This window comes from Cetorhinus maximus, chromosome 25 (assembly GCF_964194155.1).
Source record: "Cetorhinus maximus chromosome 25, sCetMax3.hap1.1, whole genome shotgun sequence".
Lineage (NCBI taxonomy): Eukaryota > Metazoa > Chordata > Chondrichthyes > Lamniformes > Cetorhinidae > Cetorhinus > Cetorhinus maximus.
This window is the reverse complement of record NC_135903.1, coordinates 25,363,450-25,391,310: the sequence shown is the minus strand read 5'-3', so window position 1 is coordinate 25,391,310 and position 27,861 is coordinate 25,363,450. Positions and strand designations below refer to the sequence as shown.

The 27,861-nt window shown below is 38.9% G+C and overlaps 1 protein-coding gene across 1 annotated transcript; it reads left to right on the top strand.

The window, feature by feature from the left end:
- Positions 1 to 276: 276 nt before the first annotated feature.
- LOC144667973 (uncharacterized) lies at positions 277 to 27,477 on the top strand. Its single transcript, XM_078529638.1, has 53 exons — positions 277 to 489; positions 2,261 to 2,455; positions 3,439 to 3,452; positions 3,565 to 3,588; positions 3,700 to 3,744; positions 4,164 to 4,265; positions 4,377 to 4,448; positions 4,859 to 4,903; positions 5,118 to 5,171; positions 5,490 to 5,543; positions 5,878 to 5,931; positions 6,214 to 6,267; positions 6,452 to 6,505; positions 6,649 to 6,693; positions 7,309 to 7,362; positions 7,508 to 7,552; positions 7,661 to 7,714; positions 9,310 to 9,408; positions 9,663 to 9,707; positions 9,811 to 9,909; positions 11,163 to 11,216; positions 11,379 to 11,486; positions 11,605 to 11,658; positions 11,766 to 11,864; positions 12,721 to 12,774; positions 13,035 to 13,133; positions 13,671 to 13,724; positions 13,960 to 14,013; positions 14,395 to 14,448; positions 14,573 to 14,626; positions 15,258 to 15,302; positions 15,406 to 15,504; positions 16,522 to 16,629; positions 16,786 to 16,839; positions 17,182 to 17,235; positions 17,574 to 17,627; positions 17,910 to 17,963; positions 18,285 to 18,392; positions 18,534 to 18,587; positions 19,778 to 19,831; positions 20,116 to 20,277; positions 20,920 to 21,027; positions 21,366 to 21,473; positions 23,470 to 23,523; positions 23,614 to 23,721; positions 24,097 to 24,150; positions 24,507 to 24,614; positions 24,722 to 24,775; positions 25,043 to 25,150; positions 25,252 to 25,531; positions 25,873 to 26,063; positions 26,319 to 26,564; positions 27,025 to 27,477. Exons 1-53 carry the CDS (start codon positions 405 to 407, stop codon positions 27,169 to 27,171), a joined length of 4,389 nt encoding a protein of 1,462 aa, XP_078385764.1. The 5' UTR covers positions 277 to 404; the 3' UTR covers positions 27,172 to 27,477.
- The last annotated feature ends 384 nt before the right edge of the window (positions 27,478 to 27,861 follow it).

Sequence of the window (27,861 nt, the reverse complement as noted above, 5' to 3'; positions counted from 1 at the left end):
GCTCAGAGCAATGATGCAGAATTCCCTCTTGAGCTCCTGATTGGAGGAGGACTCTCATTTGTAGATTTCAGTGGATGGGATGGGACATGTGGACCCTCCCGCGGGCGGGAACCTCGCTGCTTTCCAGAGACGGGTGGGAGGGAGTTGGGGGGGGTGGTGGGAGGAGGGGGAGGGGGGTGGTTGGGGGGAAGGCACTAGCCTGTCTAGAGATGGGCGGCAACCGTTCACACCTCCAAAGCTATGGGCACACATAAAAGGCCGGTCGATCGGCAAACGGAACAGTAGGAAGTTTCTGCTGGGGCTCGGTGCTGAAGATTGGAATTACACGCCAGAAACATTGTATGTCCGGACGCTAACGAAAGTTTCCCTTTACCCCAAAGAGTCTACATGTCTAATATTTAGACATGTTCAGCTTTGTGGATACTCGGACTTTGCTGTTGCTAGCAGCAACGTTAGTAGTGGGAAGATGTCAAGCAGAAGATGATGATAGTAAGTGTTGCTTTCTCGATCTCCCATTCTGTTTACCTTTACTGTTCGGTTCTCTCCCAGAATTGCTAGAAAATCTACCCGCCTGCCTGCTAAGAAGTCACTGAAACTTTTGAAATAACCGGCGAGAGGTTTATCTTTAATTGTTTCTGATTTGGGGGAAAAAAAGGAGTTATAAAGTGAAAGTGGCTTGTAGAAATGTAGTTCGAACAATGTAAAGCAAAGTTTAAACCTTTTTCCCTCATGTACAGTCCCAGATTTTTTTTTTTGTTATCCAGCAACCAGGTGTCTTTTTTTTTCTTAACGATGTAAACGATTTTGCTACGACGAATTCCCTTTTATGGAATCCTTTTCGACCCCCTTGGTACTTAGTGCATGAAAAAAAAAACACATCTGTACAACACAAAGCTTGTTCGTGACTCCCAGAAGGTCTAACTTGTCCGCCAACATACAGATGTTGAGGATTTACTGTATCCTCCGCGTTTAAGAGACACGAACAGAACAAAGGCAAATACCAGAATCACTCTAGTTGGAAATGAAGAACAATCTACCAGACAATTGGTTGAAAGCAGCTGCCTTTGCCAGTGGGTGTGTCACAGCAGAACAGTCCTTTGTGGCGAAATTCAAACAAGTTTGTCTTTTTTTAAAAAAAAATAGGGAAAATAGTGTCGAAAGGGCAAGGAAACCAGGTCACAACGTGACTTAGAAGATACTTTAAAGGAATAATAAAAGGGTAACTAACTAAGAAACATTCACGGGAAACAATCCAGATTTAATTGTTAGGCACTTTAACTAGTTCTAAGTTCAGCTATAATGCTAAATGAATTATCGCTGTAAGGTTGTCTTTAAATGAGAACAAGATCGTTCCAATGTCGGAAATTAACTCGTTTAAAATTCAAGCCAGGAAACTAAAATGTGTAAAAGGGGAGAGATTTGCAGTCTTCGGGATATAAGCGATCCAGATGTTTGTCCGCAACATTCAGAACTGAGCAGCTGCGAGCACTAGTTCAGCGCCACGGTCCAACAGCGCCGTCCCGAGGCAACGTGTAAAATTGCAGCTATTGCTTGAAGCAGCTTCCCCCCCCCCGCCCCCCGCCCCCAAAGGAAACCAAGGTCTAATTTACTCTAGCTCCATGTAGCAATTTCACTGGGACGAGTTTCAAATGAAATTACTTTGAATTGACGAAATAACTTGGGTGCACTGTTGTGCCATTTACTGCTGGCTGGTGTGTGGCAATTTGGTAACTGTTCGGTGGATCTTGGATGGAGCTTGAGCGCCATCTGTTGGATTTCTGGTCTGATGATGTTGGCTTGAAGGTTTTTTTGTGAGTCAAAAATGTTTCATTAAATGTTTGGGAGTGAAATAAAGGAAGCCCCCCAGAGCGAAAATAACTCGAAACTTTGTTAAAGCTTAAGTCTGGAAACTTCAGGTATTGAATTATGTGGTACAGTTTACCAAATTATGTCTAAAGCCTATTTTTATTAAGAAATGTCGTTTTCAGCTTTGTTTTGTATCGTTGGTGATACATAAACATGAATCTGCATGATTTTCTCGTCCCTTTGATTTGGGGTCTGTTTTAGCCCAAGGCTGCTTATTGGCCCCCTCCTCCCCACTCCTCCCTCCCACCACCATCCACCCCCTCCCACCACCACCCACCCAAGGTCCCCCCACCTTTGCCAAATAGTTTTTCATCTTTCTGCTCTTGGGTTTCTGCGCCTGGGAGGGCGCTGGGTGAAGCATGGGTTAACCCCCCACCCCCTGTTTGTTTCTCAGCTAACGGACAGAGCTGCGTAAAGGATGGGGAGAAATACCAGGACAAGGATATCTGGAAACCCGAGCCCTGCCAGATCTGTGTCTGCGACAACGGCCAGATCCTCTGCGACGACATAATCTGCGAGGAAACCAGCGACTGCCCCAATGCTGAAATCCCCTTCGGAGAATGCTGCCCTATCTGCCCTGAACAAGGACGTAAGTGTGACTGGCCACCTTTTTGCTTTGGGCATTTAGCAGGTGTTCGGAGCCTCAAGTCAACTGCTTGAAGGCTCTGAAGACGTTTATCGACAAGTAACCGACAACCAATTCAGACCCCCCCAGGCATAGAACTACCAAATTCCGTTTCTGAATTATCGGCAGCAAAACAAATTCGGAATAATAGCAATATCTGCATTAACCTTAAAGAAGTTGGAAAATAATAGCTACATGTATATTAACCTCATCCCCTGTGGAAAGTAATAACAATAAATGCACTAACCTTAAAGAAGGTGGGAAATAGTGCAAAACCGAGCTGGAATTAATCGAATCCGACAGCTTTGGAAGTCGGTCATTCTCAACCTCACCTTATGTAACTTGACAAAATTCACGTTGCAGGTGTCCAGCTTCGTATTAATAGAAATGTAATTCGATACTGGCTTAGTAACATAGCAATGGCTACATTAAACCGGACAATGATTGTTTATGTCCTTGTTGTGAAACATTTTGCCGAATCATTTGAAAGTGACATTGGATGTTTTGGGGTTGTGTAATGCAACAAGTACAGCGCTGACTGCAAAGGCAAAATGAACAAGCTACTTTTCTCTTTTTTTTGAGTTAAATTTAAATTAAATGAGCATGTCATTGTTGATAATAGAGCATCCCAGACTTTTGTCTCTTTCTGGGTTATTTTGGAAAAGCGGGGCTTGTTTAAACCAGTTTTTAAGTATTTTAGTGTTTTCAATTTGAGCGTTAAGTGTGACATCACTGGATGATCCAATGACGATAACACACCCTCCTCCAGGTAGAGCTAAACCAGGAAGCAGTGTTACAACCAATTAACTTTTAACACTCCCAGCCCTGAAAACATATGCACAGTAAACAAATTACCTGTCATTCCTGAGTCATAATTATAGTTTGATCTGTTATTTGAGAAAACCTGTTTACAGATTAATCTTTTTTTTTAAATTTTGTTTCAGCAGAAAGCGGAGAAACAGTAAGTACACCACATTTTCACTAAGAGGCTGCATGAAAATAACATATTTACACACTATCACTTTTATTACATATCCAGATACTGACTTCTAAATTGTTAATTTTTTTTTCAGTATCCTACTGGCCCTGGAGTTCAGGTAAAAAGAAACTTTTTTTTTATATACAAACCACAAACTGACTTAAGTATACAATGCATTGTACTTTCTTAAACTTTTATTCATAATTTTAATGATTATGTAATTTTTTAGGGACCTCAAGGCCCCAAGGGAGAACCTGGTCCTAAGGGTGATAGAGTAAGTACACCATTACTATTTTATTGAAACAAAATGTGACATTATTGCTTCCAAGTTATTATGAAATCCCATTTGAAAAAAATGTCCAGATGACTGACTGAAACAATGATTATAAAGGGCAACTATTCAGATGTTAAAAAAGACAGGAACTGAAGTTTAAAATATTGTAATAATTCATAGTCAATGGCTAGAAGTATTAGCCTCTTAAGGTTTCATTAAAATTATTAGGAATCCATTGAGAATGATGGAGAGGCTTTAGAGACTTGCCATACACAGGAAATGACAAACAGGAAGTGGCAACTAAAGAGATGATAATAGATAGGAGTGTTGATAAAGTAATAATTACAACCAAAGTGAAATGATATACACAATATTTTCCTCTTTAACATTGATCATAATCTTTTGTTTTGCAATTTTAGGGACTTCCAGGTTTACCAGGAAGAGATGGACTTCCAGGAACCCCAGGCCGTGATGGCGCCCCTGGTCCCCCTGGTCCACCTGGAACATCTGGCCTTGGCGGAGTAAGTGACTCTCAATGTTTTCCTATTGAAACAAACACTGCTACAATTCTAATCATTCCCAATACATTTTTGCAGGTGCCAGGCATCTAAAATAACTTTGCTCTCTTCCAGAACTTCCTCCCTCAAATGAGCGGTGGCTATAGTGAGAAAACATCTGGCGGTATTCCAATGCCTGGACCTATGGTATGATCCATTGTTCTTTATTCCATTCAATGTATGTAGGAGTACATTCAATAATCCGTCCATCAAGTTTGCAATGTTTTAGGTCACCTTTACACTCCTGAAGTAAAATAAGTCACATTTAGTCACTGAGAGTGAAGATATGTAGAATTAACTTTGACCTGGCTGAAAGAAAGCCTAAATCATGAATAGTTTAAGAGTAACAGAACCATTAGCTTAAGATCAGTTGAGGTTAGACTGCATTGGCTTGTGGGAAAAGATTAGTGAGTGCATGTTTTACAGTGTATTTTTTTAATTTGATTTGGTAAATGTGAACAGTTATGATTATTTTTTAACAATGGAAGGTAAAGTACATGACAATGGTGCATGACCCTGTATGTCTCTTCACTAAGTGAGTCTTGTTTTTTTCCCAGGGTCCAATGGGTCCCAGAGGAGCTCCTGGCCCACCTGGCACACCCGTAAGTACAAAAAAATTGGTTTCCTTAAAATATCGTTTAACATTTGATTACCACAAATGTGTTAAAAGTTAGTAGAATGGATGCTTAGCCAAAATATTTAAACATTTAAAATGTTGCTATCCATGATTCTATTATAAAAAGAGATTAGAACTTTAATTGGAAAGCAACACAAATTTTGATTATTAATTTATTCTTTATGCTGCTTAATCTTTAGGGCCCTCAAGGATTCCAGGGACACCAAGGAGAACCTGGTGAACCAGGTGCACCTGTAAGTAATCAGTAAAAAAGGACACCACAGTTCCCTTAAGAATGTAGTGTTCACTCACATTACATTGCTTAGAAGCATGGTTACCATTTTTCAAATAACTTACCTCAAGCTGGATCTTTACCATTGGTGCTTTGAGAAGAAAGCTACCCAAACAAATATGTGCTAGCGACGAGAATATTGTGATGCTGGCTATCAGCAATCATTAATTTCAGCAAATTATTGACAGCATAAATATTTTGTCCAGTTAACTACACCACATAATTTCCTTTTGGTTGCTATGTTTTTATTATTGTTACCTGTATATTTTTAACCTTTTAGGGTCCACTGGGTCCACGTGGTCCTCCTGGCCCTCCTGGCAAGAATGGTGATGATGTAAGTAGTCGCAAATGGTCTGTAAATGTACTTAGTACAATAACCTGCAATCACTGGCTGCTCACTTTCTGTATTAGGCACAACTTTCAGCATTGTTTCACAAATGTATTTATGACGATTGAATGCAATCCCTTCTGCCAAACTGAAATAACATTGAAGTAATATGCGATCATTACTGATAAAAAATTTTAAACCCAGTCCTTGTACATACTAGGTAACATTAAATTCACAAATCTACATATTGGTTAAGTGCATGTTGTGCCTCATTCAGAATAATTGACTTTAATCTCCTTTGCAGTTTACAAGTAGCTGAACTTGTTCTTTTTCTCCATAGGGTGAACATGGCAAAGCTGGTCGTCCCGGTGACCGTGGTGCCCCTGGTCCTCAGGTAATGGATTTTCTACTAACATTTATCGAGCATATTGCAACATCCATGTAATACAATATGTTAGGTTTTTTTTTCCTGTCACATGCTTAGTTATTAAACAAAAGCCACTGATGATTGCATGAGAGCAAGACGGCACATTGAAACATTCAGTTTTCAAATATATTAATTATATATGAAACATACATAAATCAGTGCGCCTTAAATTGTTATGTGCTGCTTCACACAAAGACAACGGTTTTTCAGATATTTCCCTTATTTTACAAGACTTTTGTTATATTTTAGGGTGCTCGTGGTTTCCCTGGAACTCCTGGACTGCCAGGAATCAAAGGACACAGAGTGAGTTTAATTTTACAGTTTAATATTCAAATATGATATATTAATACATTGCACAGTGATGTTTTGTAAGAAAAAATTAAATGTTTTAATATAGCAATTTGAATCCATAAAGACAAATTCAGTTATGAAATATTGGTCAGCTTAAAAGAACCTTATTGCTCAATACTTTGTCCTTTCTCTACAGGGTTACAATGGTCTAGATGGTGCTAAGGGTGATTCTGGACCAGCTGGCCCTAAGGTAATGTCTCCATTTTCATTAAAAGTGGAATGAGTGTTCGTTTTAATGCTCTTTCTTCCTTTCTAGTTGTGCACAATATTTAATATCATTTGTATAATAACAAATCAGTATTCTAACTGTGCTTTTTATTCCATTTACAACAGGGTGAAACTGGTGCTCCTGGTGAAAATGGCAGCCCTGGTGCAATGGTAAGCAAATTATTAATTTTCCTGCAAACACCACCATTATTGAATGTCTTGGGAAATTGCAATAAGAGAGATACAATTATAATATACATATCCATTTGTTTTGAAAGCTATCTACATGGAAGGTCCATTACTAATCTGTAAATAACATAATACTCTAGGCCTGTAGTGCACAGTATGACATCAATATCAATTTTGCTTTGGAAAGCAATTTGCTATTATGGTTTACATTTTCTTCCATTCATTAATTGGGAGAAAAAGGTAGACATGAGTATAAAGGAGGGAACACCACTTTATACTGACACCTATGTCTGATATTTCTCTGGATTCTTGATCGGAACCCCTATGGAAATGGTATGCATGTAAAAGCAGCCATTCACGCAGTTTTGCTAGGGATTCCTCTGCTCCACTGAAATTAAGGTTCAAGATCATGGGAATCTCATGGAACTTGGGGCCCTACTTTTTAAACAGAATTTATTACCCTTATAGATAAGTATTGCAATCAATTTTTTGTCAAAGCATTGACGAAACACCATTACGCCGCATGCTTCTATATTTACAATGATATGTATTAAATTGAATAGAAATAGAAATAACCTGACATATTACCTTGGACAGGGTGTACGTGGTATTCCTGGTGAGCGAGGTCGTCCTGGTCCCCCTGGTCCTGCTGTGAGTACAGTATTATATTTATGAACTATTTGGAATACCCATATGATTTGTCATCATAAAAAGCTATTTTAAATGTACTTACATTTTTCTACCCTGACTTGTTTGGCAGCAATGTAACAATGAGCTTTTCCTTTAACTATTGTAGGGTGCTCGTGGTAATGACGGTGCCGCTGGTGGTGCTGGTCCACCTGTAAGTACCTTTTGTCAACTGATTGCTTCCTCTACTTAAGTACTCATTGTTTTCCAGAATTTGTCTTCTTTTCCAGAATGTAACATAATCTAAATACTTGTCTTTCAGGGTCCTGTTGGTCCAGCTGGTCCCCCTGGTTTCCCTGGTGCTCCTGGTGCTAAGGTATGGTATTTATGCCACAATTTTGCATTTAAAATGGTAGTTATCTCCTGATGTAACTGATGTTCTTCATGGTGTCCCCTTAGCAAGCATGAGTCTGAATGAGAGAAATTTTAAAAAAAGCTCTATTCAGTATGAAGGTCAGGTTGAGGCAAATTTAACTTTGACTTGGCACATAGAATTGCAAATCACTCATACCTTACAATATTGATGCAGAAACTAATCTTTAGTGTTTCATGCTGGTGTGAGAACATGTCTACCATTGACTCATCCTACTGTCTCTAAGGGATTAAAAGTGACAAGCACCATGCTGCCTTGTTACACAGCTAGTTTTGTTAGGCTTGGATTTAAAGGATATATCTATTGCATTTTCCGTGGTGCTTTTATGTGGGAAGAATGCTGTTGTCTGCATTGTTTTCTGTTTCTCAGTTGCATTCAGTGATGTAAAGAACCATTGCATCTTTGCATCTTCAGTGAATTATGCATCTTTGTGAATAGCTGCTGACTATTCTCCCACTGGGAGAAGGGAATGAGTTTTGTTAATGCAAATGCAGGCAACTAGTCCTGAGCATTTTCTGTCTGAAATGAAAACAGAGCCTTAGTGTGCCTATGAAGAGATCCATAGTGAGCTTCAAAGTGGGGGAGTAGCGCACAGCAGACATTCTTCTTAAATATAAAAATGTTCACAGGTTAATACCTGTGTGATTATATTAATGTACAGGTAGAGCCAAGCTGATCAAATGCAGAGCAAAATTTTGTTGATTTAAACCAATAGAAAATAAACACTATAAAAACTATAGTTTGACACGAGGTTCATAAATACATTGAAAACATTCATTTAGCAGCCCTTACAATAGGAAGAACAACTTATCTTGGAATTTCATGGCAGCCAGGAACGTTGGGAATGTAGGATCAGGGAAGACCATTTAGCCCCTATAGCCTGTCTGCCATTCAATGAGATCATTGCTGATCTGTGACCTAACTCCATATACTCCATATATATATTTATATGTGTTTTTAGTTTACTATGTAGAAAGCTGAAGAATAACTGTTCCATTCTTTATTTTCACTGAATATAGTTGTGAATAATCCAACCTTTTGGTTTGTACACATATTTTTGCCCATTTTAAGCTAACTGTTCAACCATTAATATTATGAACACTACAATTAGACATCAATTGTACATGCTAAGAGAGCCAATATATCATGGGGCACAGCCACAGATCTTTTCTGTTCATGAGTTCCAAACTGAATAGCCTTAAAGGGACACCGAAACCTGTGTCTGAAAAAAATCTCTCTTCACCTTTGCCCTGTCGTGTCTTTTGATCCTAGTTACATAATTTTGCATAGGTTAAATTGTCAGACATTTCTTATTCCTGTGAAGGCCCAAACAGAATGCTAGTTGCTGTTTTAAAATGGCTTCCATTCAGTTAACCCGAGACTATTCAGTGATATGATTGAATACCAGTCCTATTAGAAGCTCCTGGATATTTATGCCCAAACCTGTCCTGAACCTCCCTGTGCTGCTGTAGCATTCTAACACTGAAATGAAAGAATCAATTTGTTAAGTTAAAAAGACTCTATTGATTTTGGTTTAGGGTGAAGCTGGTGCTGCTGGTGGTCGTGGTGCTGATGGTCCTGCTGGTGCTCGTGGTGAATCTGGTAATCCCGGACCTGCTGGCCCAACTGGTGCTCCCGTAAGTAATTTGGCGGACGGGTCGGTGGGAGGGTGTCTTTTTTATTTATTCTTCCGTGAGGTGTGGGCGTTGCTGGCAAGGTCAGCATTTTTTTGCCCATCTCCAATTGCCCTTGAGACAGGCAATTTAACTGTACTTATTTGAAAACTCAAGACTATCCACCATAAACGTTTTGGTGCATTTTTGACGTTTATATGCTTCTAAGCCTTCTTAAACATTTCTCCCATTAATAGATTTTTTTTCCTATCATTTAGGGTAGCCCTGGTAGCGATGGTCAAGCTGGAGCCAAAGGTGCAACTGTGAGTAAATAATTCCTTTTGCATCCTGAACTATTTTGGTAAACTGAGGTCTTCCAGTAAATTCTGAATGCACTGAGTGATATTTTGCCTGTTTGTGTTCTAGGGCGCTCCTGGCATTTCTGGTGCTCCTGGCTTCCCTGGCCCACGTGGACCAAGTGGCCCACAAGGTGCTGTTGGACCTACTGGCCCTAAGGGTAACACGGTAAGTGGCTGCTGCCTCCACAGAAATGTATCTTGTTTCCCATCATAGTAAACACTGGGCCATCCACTAAAGTGAGAGGAAGATTAGATTGACCTTTCGAGTCCCACTGACTCTGGGGTATCCCTGGACCAACCATTTTTCTCAAAGTTTCAAGTCGCACCCTCTGACACTAAAAGAATCTTTAAATACAACAGGATTATATTACTTCAATTTCAGAATTAGTTTAATGGCTGCAGTATAATTTTACACCACCAAAACTCACACGCGTAGGGCGAAATTTTACGGCCCTGTTGCAGCAAGAAAGGGGCCTTAAATTTCCACCCATAGAGTAATTTCAAATAGGAGTAAAGGCCTAAGTGACTTTGTTTGTACTTTCTCTTTTTTTCCTGTTCTATCCATTTTCGCTGTATGAATTTTTATAGTATTTCTCACGCCATTTGTTTCAGCTTTTATTTCATCCTTTGGCCCACCTGTCTAAGGATTTGGCCTCTCTTCCTAAGTTGGATAATTACCTTTGAAACATGGCCACTGATGGGCTGAAGATTAGGCCTGATTGCTGTTTTATCATTCCGTTGAACTCTACGACATTAGACTTTGAACTAGTCCCATCACTCAAACAACTGATTCATTCTAACATATATATTCATTTTTAAAGCAAGTATCCAATGAACATTCTCTTCAGCAGCCCAGAAAATTGGTCCCACCAAAACAAGACGCTCATCATTGGCGGCCTAAGGGTTAATATAAAAGCTAATATACAATCCAGATGAAAAAAATTAAACGGCTTTGCTGTATTAGTGTACTAATTATGAAGAGTATTGACAATACTCTCTATATCCATCTTTAATCATCAACATGAACAACATGCAATATATATCATCACAAATATTTTAACTACAAAAATACTGTGTAGCTGTTATTTTATCTGCTGGCTAGTGGGCCTATATACATTACACAATGCATATTCAAACAGCTAACTAGACCCTGATGTTCTACGGGGAGGTCTTACCGGTCGCCCTCTGCAACTTTTAGCAGGAAATCTATGGAACCTCTAGGGAAATTATGTAGACAGCTTAAAAACTGTTATTTGTACTGTTCCCGTAAATCTATTTGATTGATCTCTCATTGGACATACAGCAGGACAATTTCTGTAGAATTTCAGGGCCAAGGTGGCAGAAGTCATCTCATCACTTTTTAGGAAAGAAACCTGCTTCACTGCTGACTTCTGACTTTTAATTTTTTTTATACCTTAGGGTGAAGCTGGTGTTCCTGGTGGCAAGGGTGAACCTGGTGCAAAAGGTGAAGCTGTAAGTATTCATCTTCAGCTATATGCAAAATTATTTACACTTCACTGTTTCATAGATTTTAGTGTAATAAGAGACATGATCAAACTGTGCAATAATACAGAATGCAACATAGGTCGATTGCCCCATTGAGTGGCCACTGATTGTAACTTTGATATTTTCTAGGGTGTTACTGGTGCCCAAGGTCCACCTGGCCCAGCTGGTGAGGAAGGCAAGAGGGGTGCTCGTGGTGAGCCTGGTGTTCAGGGAATTCCTGGCAGCCCTGGTGAACGTGTAAGTTGAAAGTGTTATTTTCATTAACATTATTAAGTTTGTTATCTTATGTTTTTCTAATCTCTTATGCAGTTACAAAATGCATCATCTTGTTTCTTTACCTTTCATTCCATTGCAGGGTGGTCCTGGAAACCGTGGTTTCCCTGGTGCTGAGGGTCTTATTGGTCCCAAGGTATGTAAATTCTACTAAAACTCTTTTGTTTTGTTCATTGTTACAGGAGCTGTACAGTATGCAAATTCCTTCAAACTCCTTATTTTTTTGTGTGTTTCCTGTTATAGGGTATTCCAGGTGAACGTGGTCCTGCCGGAGCTCTTGGTCTCAAAGGTGCTACCGGTGAACCTGGCCGACCTGGTGAAGCCGGCCTCCCTGGTGCAAGAGTGAGTATTTGACTAGAGTAAGGTACCTGGATAAGGTACCGGGGTAAGGGACCAGGATAATGCTTAAGCAACATTAAATAAAAACCTGCCTATCACTACAATAGGTATAAAACTAAAACCGTGAAAAACATACTAACAACATGTATGTATTAAGCAATGCTCACTACAAGATGATATTTTCATGTATTAAATAAGGGACACATTTTTCTTTCCTCATGATTTGTAGTAAAAACTTAGATGCAATTATAAAATCATGCCCCTTGCTCTATACTCTTGTTAACATTGGCAAATGGAAGGAAATTTGTGCATAATTTTGCATGCAGCAACATTATATTTTTGAAGTAACTAAATACATCTTGCATGATCAATGGAACATGCTACCAGAGAAAAGGAGCAAAATTCAACTTACCTTTAAAACACTGAGATATTTGATCAAGCACAGCAAATCAAAATTGTTAATAGTTGATATAAAATATAATGGTCCCCAAGACTATTCAAAATGTCATAGCACATTTGTCTCCTCTATTTTGGAATTCATGATTCTGTGATTGAAGCTGGTTCCTACTTAATACCTAGTACGGGTACATTGGGAGTACTTCAAATGTAGAGATGATGTCTTCTACCTGTTCAGGTGCATATACAAGATTGCAGGACATTGCTTGAAGAGCAGGAAACATTCTATCCAACTTAAACACAAATAAATTGCAAATGCACTTCATTGCTATTTGTAGGATAGTACAGTGTGCACTCGAATTGCTAAGGCCGCCTACCTAACTGCAACGCATTTTGTGAAAAGCATTGGAATGTTTCTGAAAAATGTATTAAGGTCCAATGTTAATTCAATTTTGTATTCTAGGGTCTGACTGGTAGCCCTGGTAGTCCTGGTGCTGATGGCAAACCTGGTGCCCCTGTAAGTATTCCTTTCCTCAAGAAAAACATTTTAGAACATTTGTTGAAAGCTGTTTACCCGATGTATATACCAAGTTGTCATTATATAGAGTGAATAGAATTGAATTTTTTTTTAAATGACGCTACATTTTAAACTTATAGTGCATTACTTATGTATGAAATAAATGTAGCAAATATCTCTATTAAAGAAATCTAGGTATAGTGTGAGCTTCTATGGCAAGCCTACAAATTTCAACCTGATATGCTACATTAACCTAACAGGGTCCAGCTGGTCAAGATGGTCGTGCTGGTCCACCCGGTCCTGCTGGTACAAGAGGTCAACCTGGTGTGATGGGTTTCCCTGGTCCTAAGGGTGCTGCTGTAAGTATGAAAATCAAAATGAAAGGCTAAACAGCATGTATTACAATCCTTTTAATGAGAGCCAATGTCCTTTAAAGCATGTGATGACACCAAATTTGAGGGAAAAGCAGATAAATATAATGCTGCAAAACGTGCCAGTATCTGCCCTAATATAGCCACTACTAGCCTCAATTTTAGCTCAAAGTTGGAATTGAACGGGTTGGTGCCTGGACAAGTGGCACAGCCCTGTCTTTGGCTGCTTGAGGCCTGGGAGCTCATAATGGGGTAGCCTCTTTGTTAAAGTAGAGAACAGGAAGTGTTATATGAGTTCTAGTTGCTTGTACCTGTCTGATATCAGAAACAGTATTTTACAGACTCATTATGGGCTTTGATAGTTTATTCCGCAAAATTAAAGTCAATAGTATGAAGCATTTGGTAGATGCAAGGGAAGTATAAGCTTATGAATTAAGGAGATCCAATTTATTTTTTAAAAATGCAAGTTTACATAAATCTTTCATAATATGATGCCCATATTTAATAATATATTATGTCCTATAGGGCGAGCCTGGCAAGGCTGGTGAGAGAGGACTTGTCGGTGCCATTGGTGCAGTGGTAAGTATATTATGTTGTATTAGGCCCAATTTCTCCAATGTCTTAAAGATTTTATCATTCATTAAATTAATACAAATTGTAAAACTCGATGCATTTCATGACATTACTGGTTCAACATGGTTATTAATAATGTTCAGGGCTTTCTATATTGAAACCTCAGTTAGTAACATTTGTAATGGATGATTATCAATAATAGGTGTATTCAAAAATTTAAACATTTTTTTTTCCCCTATAGGGTCCTGCTGGCAAAGATGGTGAAGTTGGTGCTCCTGGTCCTTCTGGTCCTGCTGTAAGTAAACGTACAAAATAATCTAATCAACTAGGTAAAAGTTCTTAGCTTGAAAAATGTAGCCACCCCAGCAATACGTTGGAAGCAGATTGGCGAAGGAGAAAGAAAAATTGAAAATATTGAAAATCAAAGAAAACATTGCCTCCCTTCTCTTTGGCTTTACTTAACTTAGTACCAAAGCAAAAAACAAATTATACAGCAACTGCTTATTTTTATATTAAAATTATTTATATTTTTGAAGATAACATTAGAAATTGGATGCACGATGGACTGGACACCCAATTATATTTATCCATCGTTATAGCACATTGCAAAACTAAATATATATATATATTGTAATCAAAACCAATAATTGAATCTGTAATCGTTTTTTTCAAACAGGGTCCAGCTGGTGAGAGAGGTGAACAGGGTCCCGCAGGACCTCCTGGCTTCCAGGTATCAAACACTTCAATAATCTTCAGAATTTATAATGATGTAACATAATTTGCAACATTGTTTTGAATAAGTATATTGTTATATTCAATTATCACTAAACAATATCCCAATTCTACTTTAATAGGGTCTCCCAGGTCCTCCTGGTGCTGCTGGTGAGGGTGGAAAACCTGGTGAACAGGTATGTATCATGACAGGAAGATGTATTGGAATATTATTACGAGCAAAATACATTTTCAATATTAGTGTTGGACAAATCAATAATCTTTGATCAGTTATGAAGTTAACTTAGCATTGCTGGCAACAGGTAATCATGATCCTCCAAGGCTTTATTTAGCATTATCTCTTTTAATCACCGTTTGAATATAAACAGGACTCCACTACCACCACCAGATTAATGTGAATGTAATCATGAGTGTACTAAACCTTTGTGGGGCTCATATCGCTACCCCTCTCCAATTTCCAATATAACTTCTCAGGTTGTTAGATAGCAAGGAAAATTAGTGTAAATGAGAGGAAAATAAGTCATTTTTTTATTGAAAGTATTAATAGGAGAAGTTTTTTCTCTGTAGGTGAAACAGATTTTTTTTAAAGAATACATTTGCGAATTTACTTTGCACACAGAAAATCTTTTCCAATTTATTGAGACTTTATATATGGCCTTGTAATGGAACATTATTGAACTTGTTGGGTGACAATAAATGAGCAAAAAATGAAAATATAAGGGAGAAACTGTCCATTAAAAATTCCCTAGGTTAAGGTTTATGTGAGAAATTTTTGGATTTTAATTGCTATTTATTTTTGTACAATAGGGTTTGTCTGGTGATATCGGACCTCCTGGTGGTACTGGCCCAAGGGTAAGTTTCCTTTTTAAAAACAAAATCCATTTGTAAAGAAAACCTTGTAGTGGAAAAATTTGCATCCATGCTTTTTTCTAATGTCTCAATCCCTTTTCTTTAGGGCGAAAGAGGTTTCACAGGGGAACGCGGTAGTGCTGGTGCCATAGGACCTCCAGGTGAACGTGGTGCTGCTGGCTCTGCTGGTAATGATGGCCCTAAGGTAAATCCTCAGATACAACATCCAAGATGTGACAGAATTAAAATTATTTCACACTTACCAGGGGGATTAATTAAAGGATTTCTAGGTCAACAACAACTTGCATTTATTATACTTGCCATTCTAGAACCAGAAGGCTTATTTGACTTGTTCAGTTAATTCACCATGTGGAAGCTCACTTAGCCAAAAGTTCTTTTCTTGGGGAGGATGGTGGGGGGAGGGGAGTTTGGTGCCAGATGCTGATAACAGAAGATCAAGTATCGAAGTTGGGTTAGATTAGCACTGTGTGCTGGGGGGATGGAGTTCAAGTGCAAGTCTCAGTGAACAAGATTGTCAGAAACAAATGGGCTGGGCGAAGAAACCTTTGAAGTCAGATTTGAGCGAGCTAGGGCTTAGGTTGATAGGTGAAGCATCCTAGGTGATGGTGGGAAGCTTGGGGGTGGAGGGATTGGGTCTGTGTTTTTGGGTGGGGAATGCAGTGTGCAGATCAGGCAGAGATACATCCAGAACTGTAGAGTGTTGGATTGGTATGCCAACCTGGAGAGGCATGCAGCAAGGATCAGAGTTGATTACACCAGGGCTACATGAAGAAGGTGACTCTGTGGTGCCTAGCTTTATTCACCTTAAAGGCACGAGTGCAATATAAGTATTTAAACCTCACCAGCTTAAACTTAATACTTAGGCGTGACACCCATGCTTGATGGAAATAGTATAACGAGAACTTTCCAAGAAGCAAGAAAGTGTGTGTCATGAATAACACCTTTAAATTTTAAAAATGCACTCTCTTTCTCAAAACATGCAAAACATCAAGGAGTCGAGTTCTTATTCAAGTGAGCTAATGAGAAACCTCCAGAGATGTGCATGGTTTTAAAATATGTATGACACATCACTTGAACAATATTTTATCAGATACAGAAAAACATTCATTGTAATTTTGAAAGTATTGAGTTATATTTAGACAGTCTTTATCTTTGTCACATACCCAGTAATATTACATTAACACTTGCTTATTCTTTTCAGGGTGATCCTGGTGCTCCTGGTGCTCCCGGTACTCAAGGTCCTCCTGGTATGCAGGGTATGCCTGGTGATCGTGGTGTTAGTGGTCTTCCTGGTGCCAAGGGTACAAGAGTGAGTATACTCAGCACAATTATGTTGCAAATTTTTATTAGTTTTGACTTAAATGTTCACAAAACTGTAAATGTAAAGATATTTTGTTGTTACTTGCTAATTGTACATAGGTGACCAAAAATAACAACTTTCCTTGGCTTCTCTCTCTCTACAAAGGGCGAGGCAGGTCCAAAGGGAAGTGATGGTGCTCCTGGCAAAGATGGCTTGAGAGTAAGTGGTCAGATATTTTTTTGAAAAATGTTCTGCTTATGCTCGTTGATATAAGTTTGAAAGCTTTGCGTAAGTTTCCAAACTTGTGCTCTTAGTGGGAAGCTGTGATCAATGGGATTTCAGGCTGGAGGACTGATGCAATAATATTATAGAACTGGCTCCTTGCTGCACTCCCATTGAGCATAATTCCCCATTGGGAGCAGAAGTTCAGTGAATTTATCTTATTATGTTGATAGTTTCAAAATTGTTCATAGTTACATTCTGCCATATTTCTCCAAGTATCAGTACAATCAAAAGTTACCGACAACCGTGGTACTAATTTCAAAATGTGATCATTTTTAGGGCATGACTGGCGCAATTGGCCCACCTGGTCATTCTGGAGCTCCTGGTGAGAAGGTACAGTTTTTCAATGATGCTTATTATTTCATGATTAAAATCCTTTTAAAAGAACTGTAAACTTGACGTCATACACCCTGTATCCTTAACATAGTATTATATGTGAAGTACAAGATAGAATTAATTCATAAAATGACACTAGTCATCTACTGAGATCTTACATTTCTTTCTCAAAACCATTTGCAACCTAAACAGCAACTTTTCACCACCATAGCCAAATCACAATTTTAATACTTGATGCTTAATAAATGTCAAAATACATAGTATAAATATTTTCATGTTATATTTTTCTGTTCTATGTTGCTTTAATCATTTTTTAATCTATCCATTGGTTGTAGGGTGAAGCTGGTCCTCCTGGTCCTAGTGGTCCCGCTGGTGCCCGTGGTGCTACTGTGAGTAAAATTTAATTTACAAAAAATGATCATACATTCATAAGCACATTTTTGAAGACCCTCATTCTGCTGGTAGGTCTAACATGCAACTGGCATGAACTGCAAAATCATCCACAATCTCTGCCAGCTACATGCAGGACCCCATCATAATGGACCCCTGTCCCTTTTCAATTCTTACATTATTTAATTTCCTGAAGTCCTTTTTAACCCATCTTCTTCTCATATCTGATGAAGCTTCATTGATGGTAATACGTGTATCTGATCTTTTGCACTTCTGTTTAGGGTGAACGTGGTGAAACTGGTTCTCCTGGCCCTGCTGGTTTTGCTGGTCCTCCTGTGAGTATTGCAAACTGTTTATATTAAAAGCTATGATTTATTGGTAAATATGGTTCGCGCGTGAAGTTTATTAGTAAATGGAACTTGGTACGTAAATGGTTTTGATGTAGATTTTGAAAAATAATCATTGCATGTTTAAGCATTTGTCAGGCTATATAAAAGTAATGTAGTTATTATATCTTATTTTATATTAAGAGTAACAACTGTTACCTTATATACATAATATTGTATTTGACCTTTAAGAGCATGGTGACAATATATATTAGCATTTATGCAGCATCAGTGTTACCTAGGTGAAAATAGTTTTTCCTTTCTTCATAGGGTGCTGATGGTCAACCTGGTGCTAAAGGCGAACCTGGTGATACTGGTGCAAAGGGTGAACCTGGTCCTCCAGGTGCTATTGGTGCCGTTGGAATCGCTGGCCCACCTGTAAGTAACTAGAAAAAAAGCACAAGGGTGCTCTCAGATAAAAACTGTATCCTTAGCTTAAAAAGAGAACTGTATTTTCCCACAAATCTTGATGTATAACTCCTTCTAATACAAGACCACCTCTTTTTTCTATTTCCACAGGGTCCTGCTGGTCCCCCTGGTTCTAAAGGTGCTCGTGGTGCTGCAGGTCCACCTGTAAGTTCATATTTTGAACTATTTCAAACAAATCATTGCAATCCCCTTCAATGTCACTGTGTCACGTTCCAATGACATTTGGCGCACATTTTATTTTGGATTCCAGGACTGACTGACTTGAGCCTGACCCCTGCATTTACATGACTTAATTCAGTTTCCTTATCCTGGCCATATTGGCCCAGATTTTGCAGCCGTAATGATGGCAAAATTTTCAGTGTTTGCTGTCTTTACTCCACTGAAACCGACTGCAACACGTGGAGTCCCCACATGCACAGATCAACACGGAAATCCAGAGGTTGCTGACAGTAATTCTACACTTCTACAGAGGATGTGCTATTGAGTCCACCCACCACCTCACCTCCCCCATCCCTCGCCACAAACCCCAGAGACTGCAATCAGTGGGAAATCTTATGAATTGGGGAGAACTCCCACTCTTTCATTAGCCTCACTGTAAAAATTTACACCTTGTTGAATGAAGTGTAATTGGGTTTATAATGGCCCACTAACTTTTGAATTATGGCTATACACCCTAATTGGCCTTGAGAAGCTAATTTATTAATAGAGTCAAATTTCTCTATAATAATAAAAAAACACATTTTCCTAAAAATGTTTTGCGATATGAAAATTTGAAAGTAAAGAAGAGTAGGTGCTTTTCACTTCCTGATCTACTGTGTGAATACTTCAATGTGATTGGCTGCTTGCCTGCTTCTGCAGACCAAAACATCCCCCTGACCAGGCACTGGAGTTAAACAGCTGTCTGGAAACAGGAAACATGCTAAAAATATGGTTAGATCTTTGTGGACATCTTTCTCTGAGGTCAGTGGCAATTGCCGTCGCTTCACCACTGACAGGAAGATCTGGGCCATGGACTCAGATCTTTTATGGGTCTATGATTCTACCAACAGGACAAGTGAGCTAGATTTAGAAGCGTAAACTCAGAGCTGGTACATGGTGGAAGGTGCATTGGAAATGTGCAAAAGCAGTTTTGAAGATGAAGCATTTGAATTTAAATATGCCACTGTTATTTGCATACAATAAATGTCTATTAGAACATTTCCAAATAATAATAAATAGTGAGCATAAATGCTTCACATGTTGCAGTATTAATATTTTGTAGTACATGCATATATAGATAGATAAAATATAATTGAAATAATGAATTGTTGTAATTATTTTCTCCCCTGTTTTAGGGCGCTACTGGTTTCCCTGGTGCTGCTGGTAGAGTTGGTCCACCTGGCCCAAGTGTAAGTACATCATCCAAATATTTTAAAATCAATTTTTAAGAAATGTATTTGTTATTGTATTGAAAAATATGATACAGTAAGATATTCATCCCGTGAAATGTAATTGTAATATTTACCTATTAATAAAATCTCAGACAAAATATTAACATCATTACAAAATAGTAGCAATGTAGCAATATTAGTTGGTAATTCAAGGACATTTTCTGATTTTTTTCTTTACTATCACTATGGTTATTTAGATTACAGCTTGAGAAATAGGCTTTAACTGTTACATTCATTTATAGGGAAATTCTGGTCCTCCTGGTCCACCAGGCCCTCTTGGAAAAGAAGGCGCTAAAGGTATTCGTGGTGAAACCGGTCCTGCTGGTCGCCCTGGTGAGCCTGGTAATGTTGGTGCTCCTGGTCCTTCTGGCGAGAAGGGTTCTCCTGGGGCTGATGGTCCTGCTGTAAGTTTGTTTGGCTTGAAACACGCAGACTTGAAATGAATGCTTTCTTGGCACTAACTTTAAATGTCCCATCATTAAGTGGTCACTTGAAAAATTCTCCCCTTAAATATCATTTGAAAGGAAGCATAGTAATGTAAATATGAAAAGTGGCAAGAGATTTTGGGGACGAAGTTCAACTTCTCCAGTGTTGTAAAACAGACAATAGTGGTTCATCCACTCGATATTCAGCCCATCCAGTCTTCCTTTTCCATTGAAGTTAATGGTGAGGAAAATCAGTTTGTATTTATAATGGGTGACCAATCTGCTACCATCTGTTTTGTCTCACTTCTGAAGTCAAATTTCACACCCTTAAGCATTACTGAAAGCCAAAGCTTTTTAATCCCTTAACAACCACTGTAACCTGTTTCACTCCTTCTTACCCATTATACCAGAGCAAAGTTTGCAAACATAGTGCTCCTGTTCTTGATCATACATTATTTAATGGACAATGAAGAGGGCTTTCTCTTTTCATATGTTTAACTAATGAGGCAGTAGTTACTGACATTAAATATGAATAGTTTTAAGAGACAATCTATTAAAAAGAATGAAATCAGTAGGTATGTTTCAGTTCTTATATATTTTCTCAATTTCTTTCTCTAATAGGGTCCACCCGGTAACCCTGGACCTCAAGGTATTGCCGGTCTGCGTGGTACTGTTGGCTTGAATGGACCAAGAGGCGAACGTGGTGCCATGGGTATCACAGGAAAAACTGTAAGTTGCAGAGCAATTACTTTTTTCTGCAATGTTGCCCACATAGCAAACAGCGAATGCAATATGCTACATTTCTTCTAAACTCCTGAGCTAGCTATAAATTCTTCTTTGTGATGGAATCAACAGATGATACATAATTGCTTCCTCTCTTGGAAGTGACTTCGTAGACATTTACTCATGATCATGCTTCTGAATTAAGATGTTCTTCTGATAGCAAAAAATACATTTAATATTTATTTAGCTGTTTGATTTGCTATGCCATTGTTATGACATTGTTACATCTTGTCTTGGCCAAAGTCTTTATTCACTGAGCACAACTGTTTTCTCTATCCTTTCAGGGTGAACCTGGCAAACAAGGTCCAGTTGGAGCATCTGGTGACCGTGGTCCTCCTGGCCCAATGGGTCCTCCTGGTCTAGTTGGCCCACCTGGTGAATCTGGTCGTGAAGTAAGGATGTTACTATTTAAATTACTGGAAATATTGATTTAAGATTGACTTACTAATGCTGTCCTCAAACGCTTATATATGAACTCATCAGCACGTCTCCTCAAAATTCTTTTCTCTGTCATCCTTTGTCAAAAGAGCAGAGCAAAGAATTTCATTAAAAATGCATAAACATAAAATAGGATTATGTCCCACATTTCACTGCATATAGAATTAAGCACAGAATGCTCCTAAACAAAATTACGTAGGGTACACTGCATGCAACCAAGCCATTGGCCCAACAAGCCCATATCAGCATTTATGTTCCTGTCAAGCCTCTTTCCTCACCTATCATCGTAGCCTTCTATTCCCTTATGTCATATGTTTCTTTAGCTGCCCCTTAAGTTCGTCTATTCTATTCATTTCAATCAGTCCCTGTGGCAGCAAGTTCCATGTTCTCATCATTCTTTAGGTTAAAAAATTCTTCTGAATTCCCTATTAGGTTTCTTGGTTCCTATCTTATATCAATTCCCTCTCTTACACTCTTCCTCGCCAGTGGAAACATGCTCTTTGTATCCACTCTATCAAAATCTTTCGTAACTTTGAAGACCTCTTTTGGGCCATCACTTAGCCTTCTTTTTTCACTGCTGACTAGAAAATCTGGGCCATGGACTCAGATCTTTCGTGGGTCCATGATTCTACCAATAGGACAAGTGAGTTAGATTCAGAAATGTAAACTCAGAGGTGGAATGTGAATTGAAAAGCGGTCCAGCCTGTTCATGCTTCCCTGATATGCATGGCCACACCTTTCTGGTAGCATCCTTGTAAACCTTCTCTGCACCCTCTCCAGTGCCTCTATATCCTTTTTATAACATGGTGACCAGAACTGCACACAGTACTCCAAGTCTGGTCTAACTGCACTTTGACATAGGTTTAGCATAACTTATCAACTTTTTACTTCTATCCCTCTAGAAATAAAGTCGAGGGCTTGGTTTGCTTTTTTATGGCCTTGCTAACCTATGGTGCAGCCTTTAGTGATTGGTATAGTTGTACTCTGCAATCCCTTTGTTCCCCCACCTCACCTAGACTCATACTTTCCAGATAATAATTGACCTATGAAAATGAATTAGACTGATACACATACCAAATATCAAATCATGTCCTTTTCAATAATCAGTCCTGAGATAAGTTATTCTGTTACTTCACAAATCTAACTCCTTAAAATAAATATTTGGAGTACTTTTTGATAGAGGTCTAGTGGCACAGTGGTATGAGACAGAAGCTCTGCGTTTGAGTCTCATCTGCGACTCGATGGCTATGGAAGGTGCATTTATAACTTGGCTAACAGGTTGATTATCAACCTGCAAATCCTTCCAATACGCCTCTGGCAGGTGGTAATAGCAGGAGAGTCTCCTGGTCAGCCAAAACCTTCAGAAGGCACTGGCAAACCACTGTAGTACCTTGCTAAACATAGCCATGAAACAACACATGAAAGATCATGGTTGCCAAAGACTTGGTAGGGTATGGTACCTGAAAAGAGAGAGCAAGAGAAAGAGTACCTTTCGAGGGTGTGTTTACATTTCCATCTGGAATTTCCTCGGGAGGGCACTGGTGTTGGGGAGGGGAGGTTGGAGTAGTCTTCTGAACTTCTGCTGCAACTTCGATGGAAACTCCAGAATAAGTGCCTTCAAATCACTGTGATCACTCTGCAAGTTTAGTATTAGGGTGAAGTGACTTCAGTTTCACAATGGCACCAAATCTGTACTGCCAATTGGGTATTAAGACTCAAGCTCCTTCTGAATCACATTGGTGTAAGATCTCTTCCTCCAGAGAATCAGGGTATGCCCTGTTCTTGATTTAAGCTGCATTCACATTATAACTGCAATGTTTGTGTGAAATTTGCACCAACACTACAGTGAACGAGCAAATGCATCCTGAGAGTGTTGCTGAAAGGAATCAGATTAATTTATTTTAATGTCAATCCTTCAGATTATTTAGGTTGATGTTTTATCTCTTTCAGGGTGCTCCTGGAGCTGAAGGTGCCCCTGGTCGTGATGGTGCTACAGGTCCTAAGGTTAGTAGCATTTCAAGTCCCCAAATATTATTAATAATTTTAATGAACTAATGGTCACTGTATTATAACAAATATTTTATTCATGTGTAGGGTGATCGTGGTGAGACTGGTACATCTGGTGCTCCCGGTGCTCCTGGTGCCCCTGGCGCTCCTGGCCCAGTTGGTCCCGCTGGCAAGAATGGCGATCGCGGTGAACCAGTAATTATGCTTTTTTATCCTCTTTTAATATTCTTACTTAAAAATTATCAACAGTTCCGCTGCAGACAACTTCTTTAAATGTACAACGCTACAGTCCCTAAAATGTTAGATATTTATCCAGATTAAAATATCATGCAGTTAATTATCAGTAATGTCAGGTTAAGATTGAGCATGCAAAGCGAATAACTGCAGATTGCCTGTAGTTATTTGTTCAAGTTCCAGTGTTAATTTTGAAATTAATGCTGTTAATTAAAAGTGTACCATTTATGACATGAAATATAACTGAAAATTAGCAGTCTTCAAGAGGTACTGATTTTAAAATAATGTATTCATTTGAAAATTATGTTTACATCTGATTTTTTTTCTGTCCTTCAGGGTGCTTCTGGCCCAGCTGGTCCTGCTGGTCCAATGGGTCCTCGTGGCCCTCTGGTAAGTAACTTCTGCTTTTTAAAATTATCTTTGCTTAGTAGACTCAAATTCTTACTTTCAGAGTTGCTGAGAAAAAGCCTCAGAAAACAATTTTACAGATGCATTGGATGTTGTGTAATTTAGATGTAAAGCAATAGTAAATCTAATACTTTCTTCTTTGGTTTCTTTATACTGATCAATGGAATCACAAAAATAAGGTAGTTAAACCAAAATGTAGAAGTGTCTTCGTAAGAAATGACTTAAGTTTAGCTAGTGAAAAGAGCATAGGAGATATTATCCCAAGTGAAGTGATCGTTTTGTAGCTTTCCAGAATTGTAAATACAAAATATGAGCAACTAAGCTTCTTTTCACTTTAGGGTGCTGTCGGTCCCCGTGGTGATAGAGGTGAAGCTGGTGAGGCTGGCGCAAGAGGCATCAAAGGCCACAGAGGTTTCCCTGGTATTCAAGGTCTGCCTGGTCCTCCCGTAAGTTATCCATTTTCATGACAGAACTTTTTTTTTTCTCCCATCCATCAAATCATTCATGCTCTGTGATATATTTTCCATATTGATACGTTTCTCTATCTGAACAGGGTCCTCCTGGTGAACAAGGTCCTTCCGGTCCATCTGGTGCTGCTGGCCCACGTGTAAGTATATTCTTCATTGAACAAAAGAGATGGCACTTTTCAAATATATTATTTTTTTCAAATATGTATACTGTATTTAAATATTGTGGTTTTTAATAAAAGAAAATATTTAAAGCTAAATCAGTAAAGCTTGTAATGTGTAACATGATTTCTAATCACTTGGACTAAGTATTTAGATTTTTTGCTTTTAAGGTTATGAAGAATATATGAATACCATAATGAAATTGCCACTGTTTCCATTTGTTAATGTATTTTCCTTCCTTCCAGGGTCCCGCTGGTCCTGCTGGTTCTCCTGGTAAAGATGGTATTAGTGGACTGCCTGGTCCTATTGGTCCACCTGGTCCTCGTGGTCGTAATGGTGACATGGGTCCCGCTGTAAGTAATGTCTCAACTCATGCTGCTGCATTTGCAAATTGACATGAACTTCATCTTCTTTCACGCATCTGTACTTAACTACAGCATTTGTCACCGTACAGGGCCCACCTGGACCTCCTGGTATCCCTGGCCCACCTGGCCCATCTAGTGGAGGATTCGACTTCCAATTTGCAGCACCACAAACCGACAAAGGCCCAGATCCACTCCGTTACTTCAGAGCAGATGATGCCGGTGCTGTTGGAGACCGTGACATTCAGATTGACACCACCCTGAAATCCCTGACCCAGCAGATTGAGAGCATCCGCAGCCCCGAGGGTACCAGAAAGAACCCAGCCCGTACTTGCCGTGACCTGAAGATGTGCCACCCAGAATGGAAGAGCGGTGAGTTTCAGTACACAAAACAAGAAATATCCACGTTGTATAGAAGCAATGCTGCATTTAACCTCAGCATAAATTTGAACATAGGGACTATCTTATTCACAAACAAAATGCAGTGCAGTAACAGAAGATATTTTATATCGAGGGAATTGGTACTTTAATGAAAGCAAAATGCAACTGTAAAAAAAAAGTTCAAAATTATGTTAATGTATAGTTTGTGAATTAACTTTTAGGTCAATAAAATCTCACTTTATTCAGCTTTTTTGAAGCACCACGACCTGACTGAAACTACTCTTGCTGAACCATGGGTGGAACACTAAATGCCTTTACCATTTATCACACAGGCGATTATTGGATCGATCCTAACCAAGGCTGCACTCTGGATGCCATCCGTGTATACTGTAACATGGAAACTGGTGAGACCTGCGTCTACTCAAGCCCACAGTCCATCCCACAAAAGAACTGGTACACAACCAAGAATCCAAAGGAGAAGAAGCACATCTGGTTTGGCGAGAACATGGATGGCGGCTTCCAGGTATGAATATTTATTTTTTAAAAAGACCATTATCCACTCAAATTCATTGTGTCGAATTTTGTTTTATTTATAAGAGAGCAGATTAAAATGGATTTGTTTAGTGAAAAGGGTACTTCAAATCTTGCAAATGTTAAATAGTGAATTCATCTTCTAGCTTGGAAGCTTGCTTCAAAACCATTTATATGTTGTCTTATATTAATAACTGTTGGTTTCATTTTAAGGAATAACCTAACTTTATCTTTTGTTTCCTTTTAGTTTGGCTATGGCAGTGACGATGGTGTCCTCGCTGGTGATGTTGCAATCCAGATTACCTTCCTGCGCTTGATGTCCTCTGAGGCAACCCAGAACATCACATACCACTGTAAGAACAGCATTGCCTACATGGATGAAGAAGCCGGTAACCTGAAGAAGGCTGTATTGCTGCAAGGTTCCAATGAAATTGAAATCAGAGCAGAAGGCAACAGTCGATTCACATACAGCGTTTCTGAGGATGGTTGCACGGTGAGTTTGAAATCTTGAAGACTCTTTTTACATCAACATCCATAGAGTAGAAGTACAGGATCGTAAAGAATGTTCTGATCTTGTCTATTAACAGTGCAGCCTGTTATATTAGTGAGATCTAATGCAACTTACTGAGCTACTTGCGCCCCACGTTTTAATATTTTTAATGAAATTACATGTATTCTTTAAACTACTCAAGTTATATCTGTCAAAGGCAATTAAGTCTTGAGAGATGCTATGTACAAAATGAGTCTTGATACTTCATGGGGTAAATTTTCATTTTTGCCACTGGGTGTTAATTTAAAGGGTGTAAGGCAAGCACATAGTGGAAACAAATGAAATGAAAACCAGGCAGATTCTATACAGGCTGCAGGTGATAAAGGTGAAAATACATTGAACATGGTGCTTCATGCAATGCCATGAATTATTAATGATTCTTGATGTTCTTTCAATCCAACAGAGACATACTGGTGAATGGGGCAGGACAGTCATTGAATACAAAACAACGAAAACATCACGACTGCCTATTATTGACATTGCACCTATGGACGTTGGTGGCGCTGATCAAGAATTTGGTGTTGACATTGGCCCAGTCTGCTTCTTGTAAAACGGACTTGAACTTTACTTGCAGTCATCTCTAAACTTTCTATGCATTGAATTCTAATTCATTCGACAGCCACGGTCCACTTGCTTAAACTTCGGGCCTGAAGACGGGTGGGACAACTACAAGGACACTTTTTTATGTTCTCTGTTTCTATGGCAACAGGAAAAAAGTACTTGTCAGGTGTAAACCTCTCCCTGGAGTTAAGAGATCACTGCAGGTGACATTTTGCCATATACCACTGCAGAGAAAAACTGAAAGATTGTATGTACCATTTTCAGGTGGCAAAATAAATTTGAAAAAATGTCAAAAGCTTGTTATTGTCCTTCTACATGTGGTGGGAAAGCATCAGTTCTTTGCTATTTTGTAGTGCAGAAGATTAAAATCCTCACATCTTCCAATACAAAACTTATAGGGCTACCTCACACAAAATGTTACCTAATGTTTTAGCAAGCCACAGTGAATCAAAAAGAAGTACTGGGATAGGTTACACAGCTATAAGAAAAAAAATATATAAAAAGAAAGGTGCTATTTATGCTTAGGTTCTTAAAGCAGTGCAACGCAGCACAGAAAGCTTGAAGAACCTTTGACTGGTGCTAAGAAACATTCCTCCCTGTCTAGGAATACAGTGAATTTCTCTTCCAAATGAGGTGCTATTTAGAAGTGTCTGTCTATACACTAGGAGAAAACTTTTAT

Coding starts and splice junctions, on each gene's coding strand:
- LOC144667973 (XM_078529638.1), top strand. CDS start 405: ATGTTCAGCTTTGTGGATACTCGGACTTTGCTGTTGCTAGCAGCAACG. Junction 11,865..12,720: donor CCGGCCTCCCTGGTGCAAGA/GTGAGTATTTGA, acceptor TTTGTATTCTAG/GGTCTGACTGGTAGCCCTGG. Junction 19,832..20,115: donor TTGGTCCACCTGGCCCAAGT/GTAAGTACATCA, acceptor ATTCATTTATAG/GGAAATTCTGGTCCTCCTGG.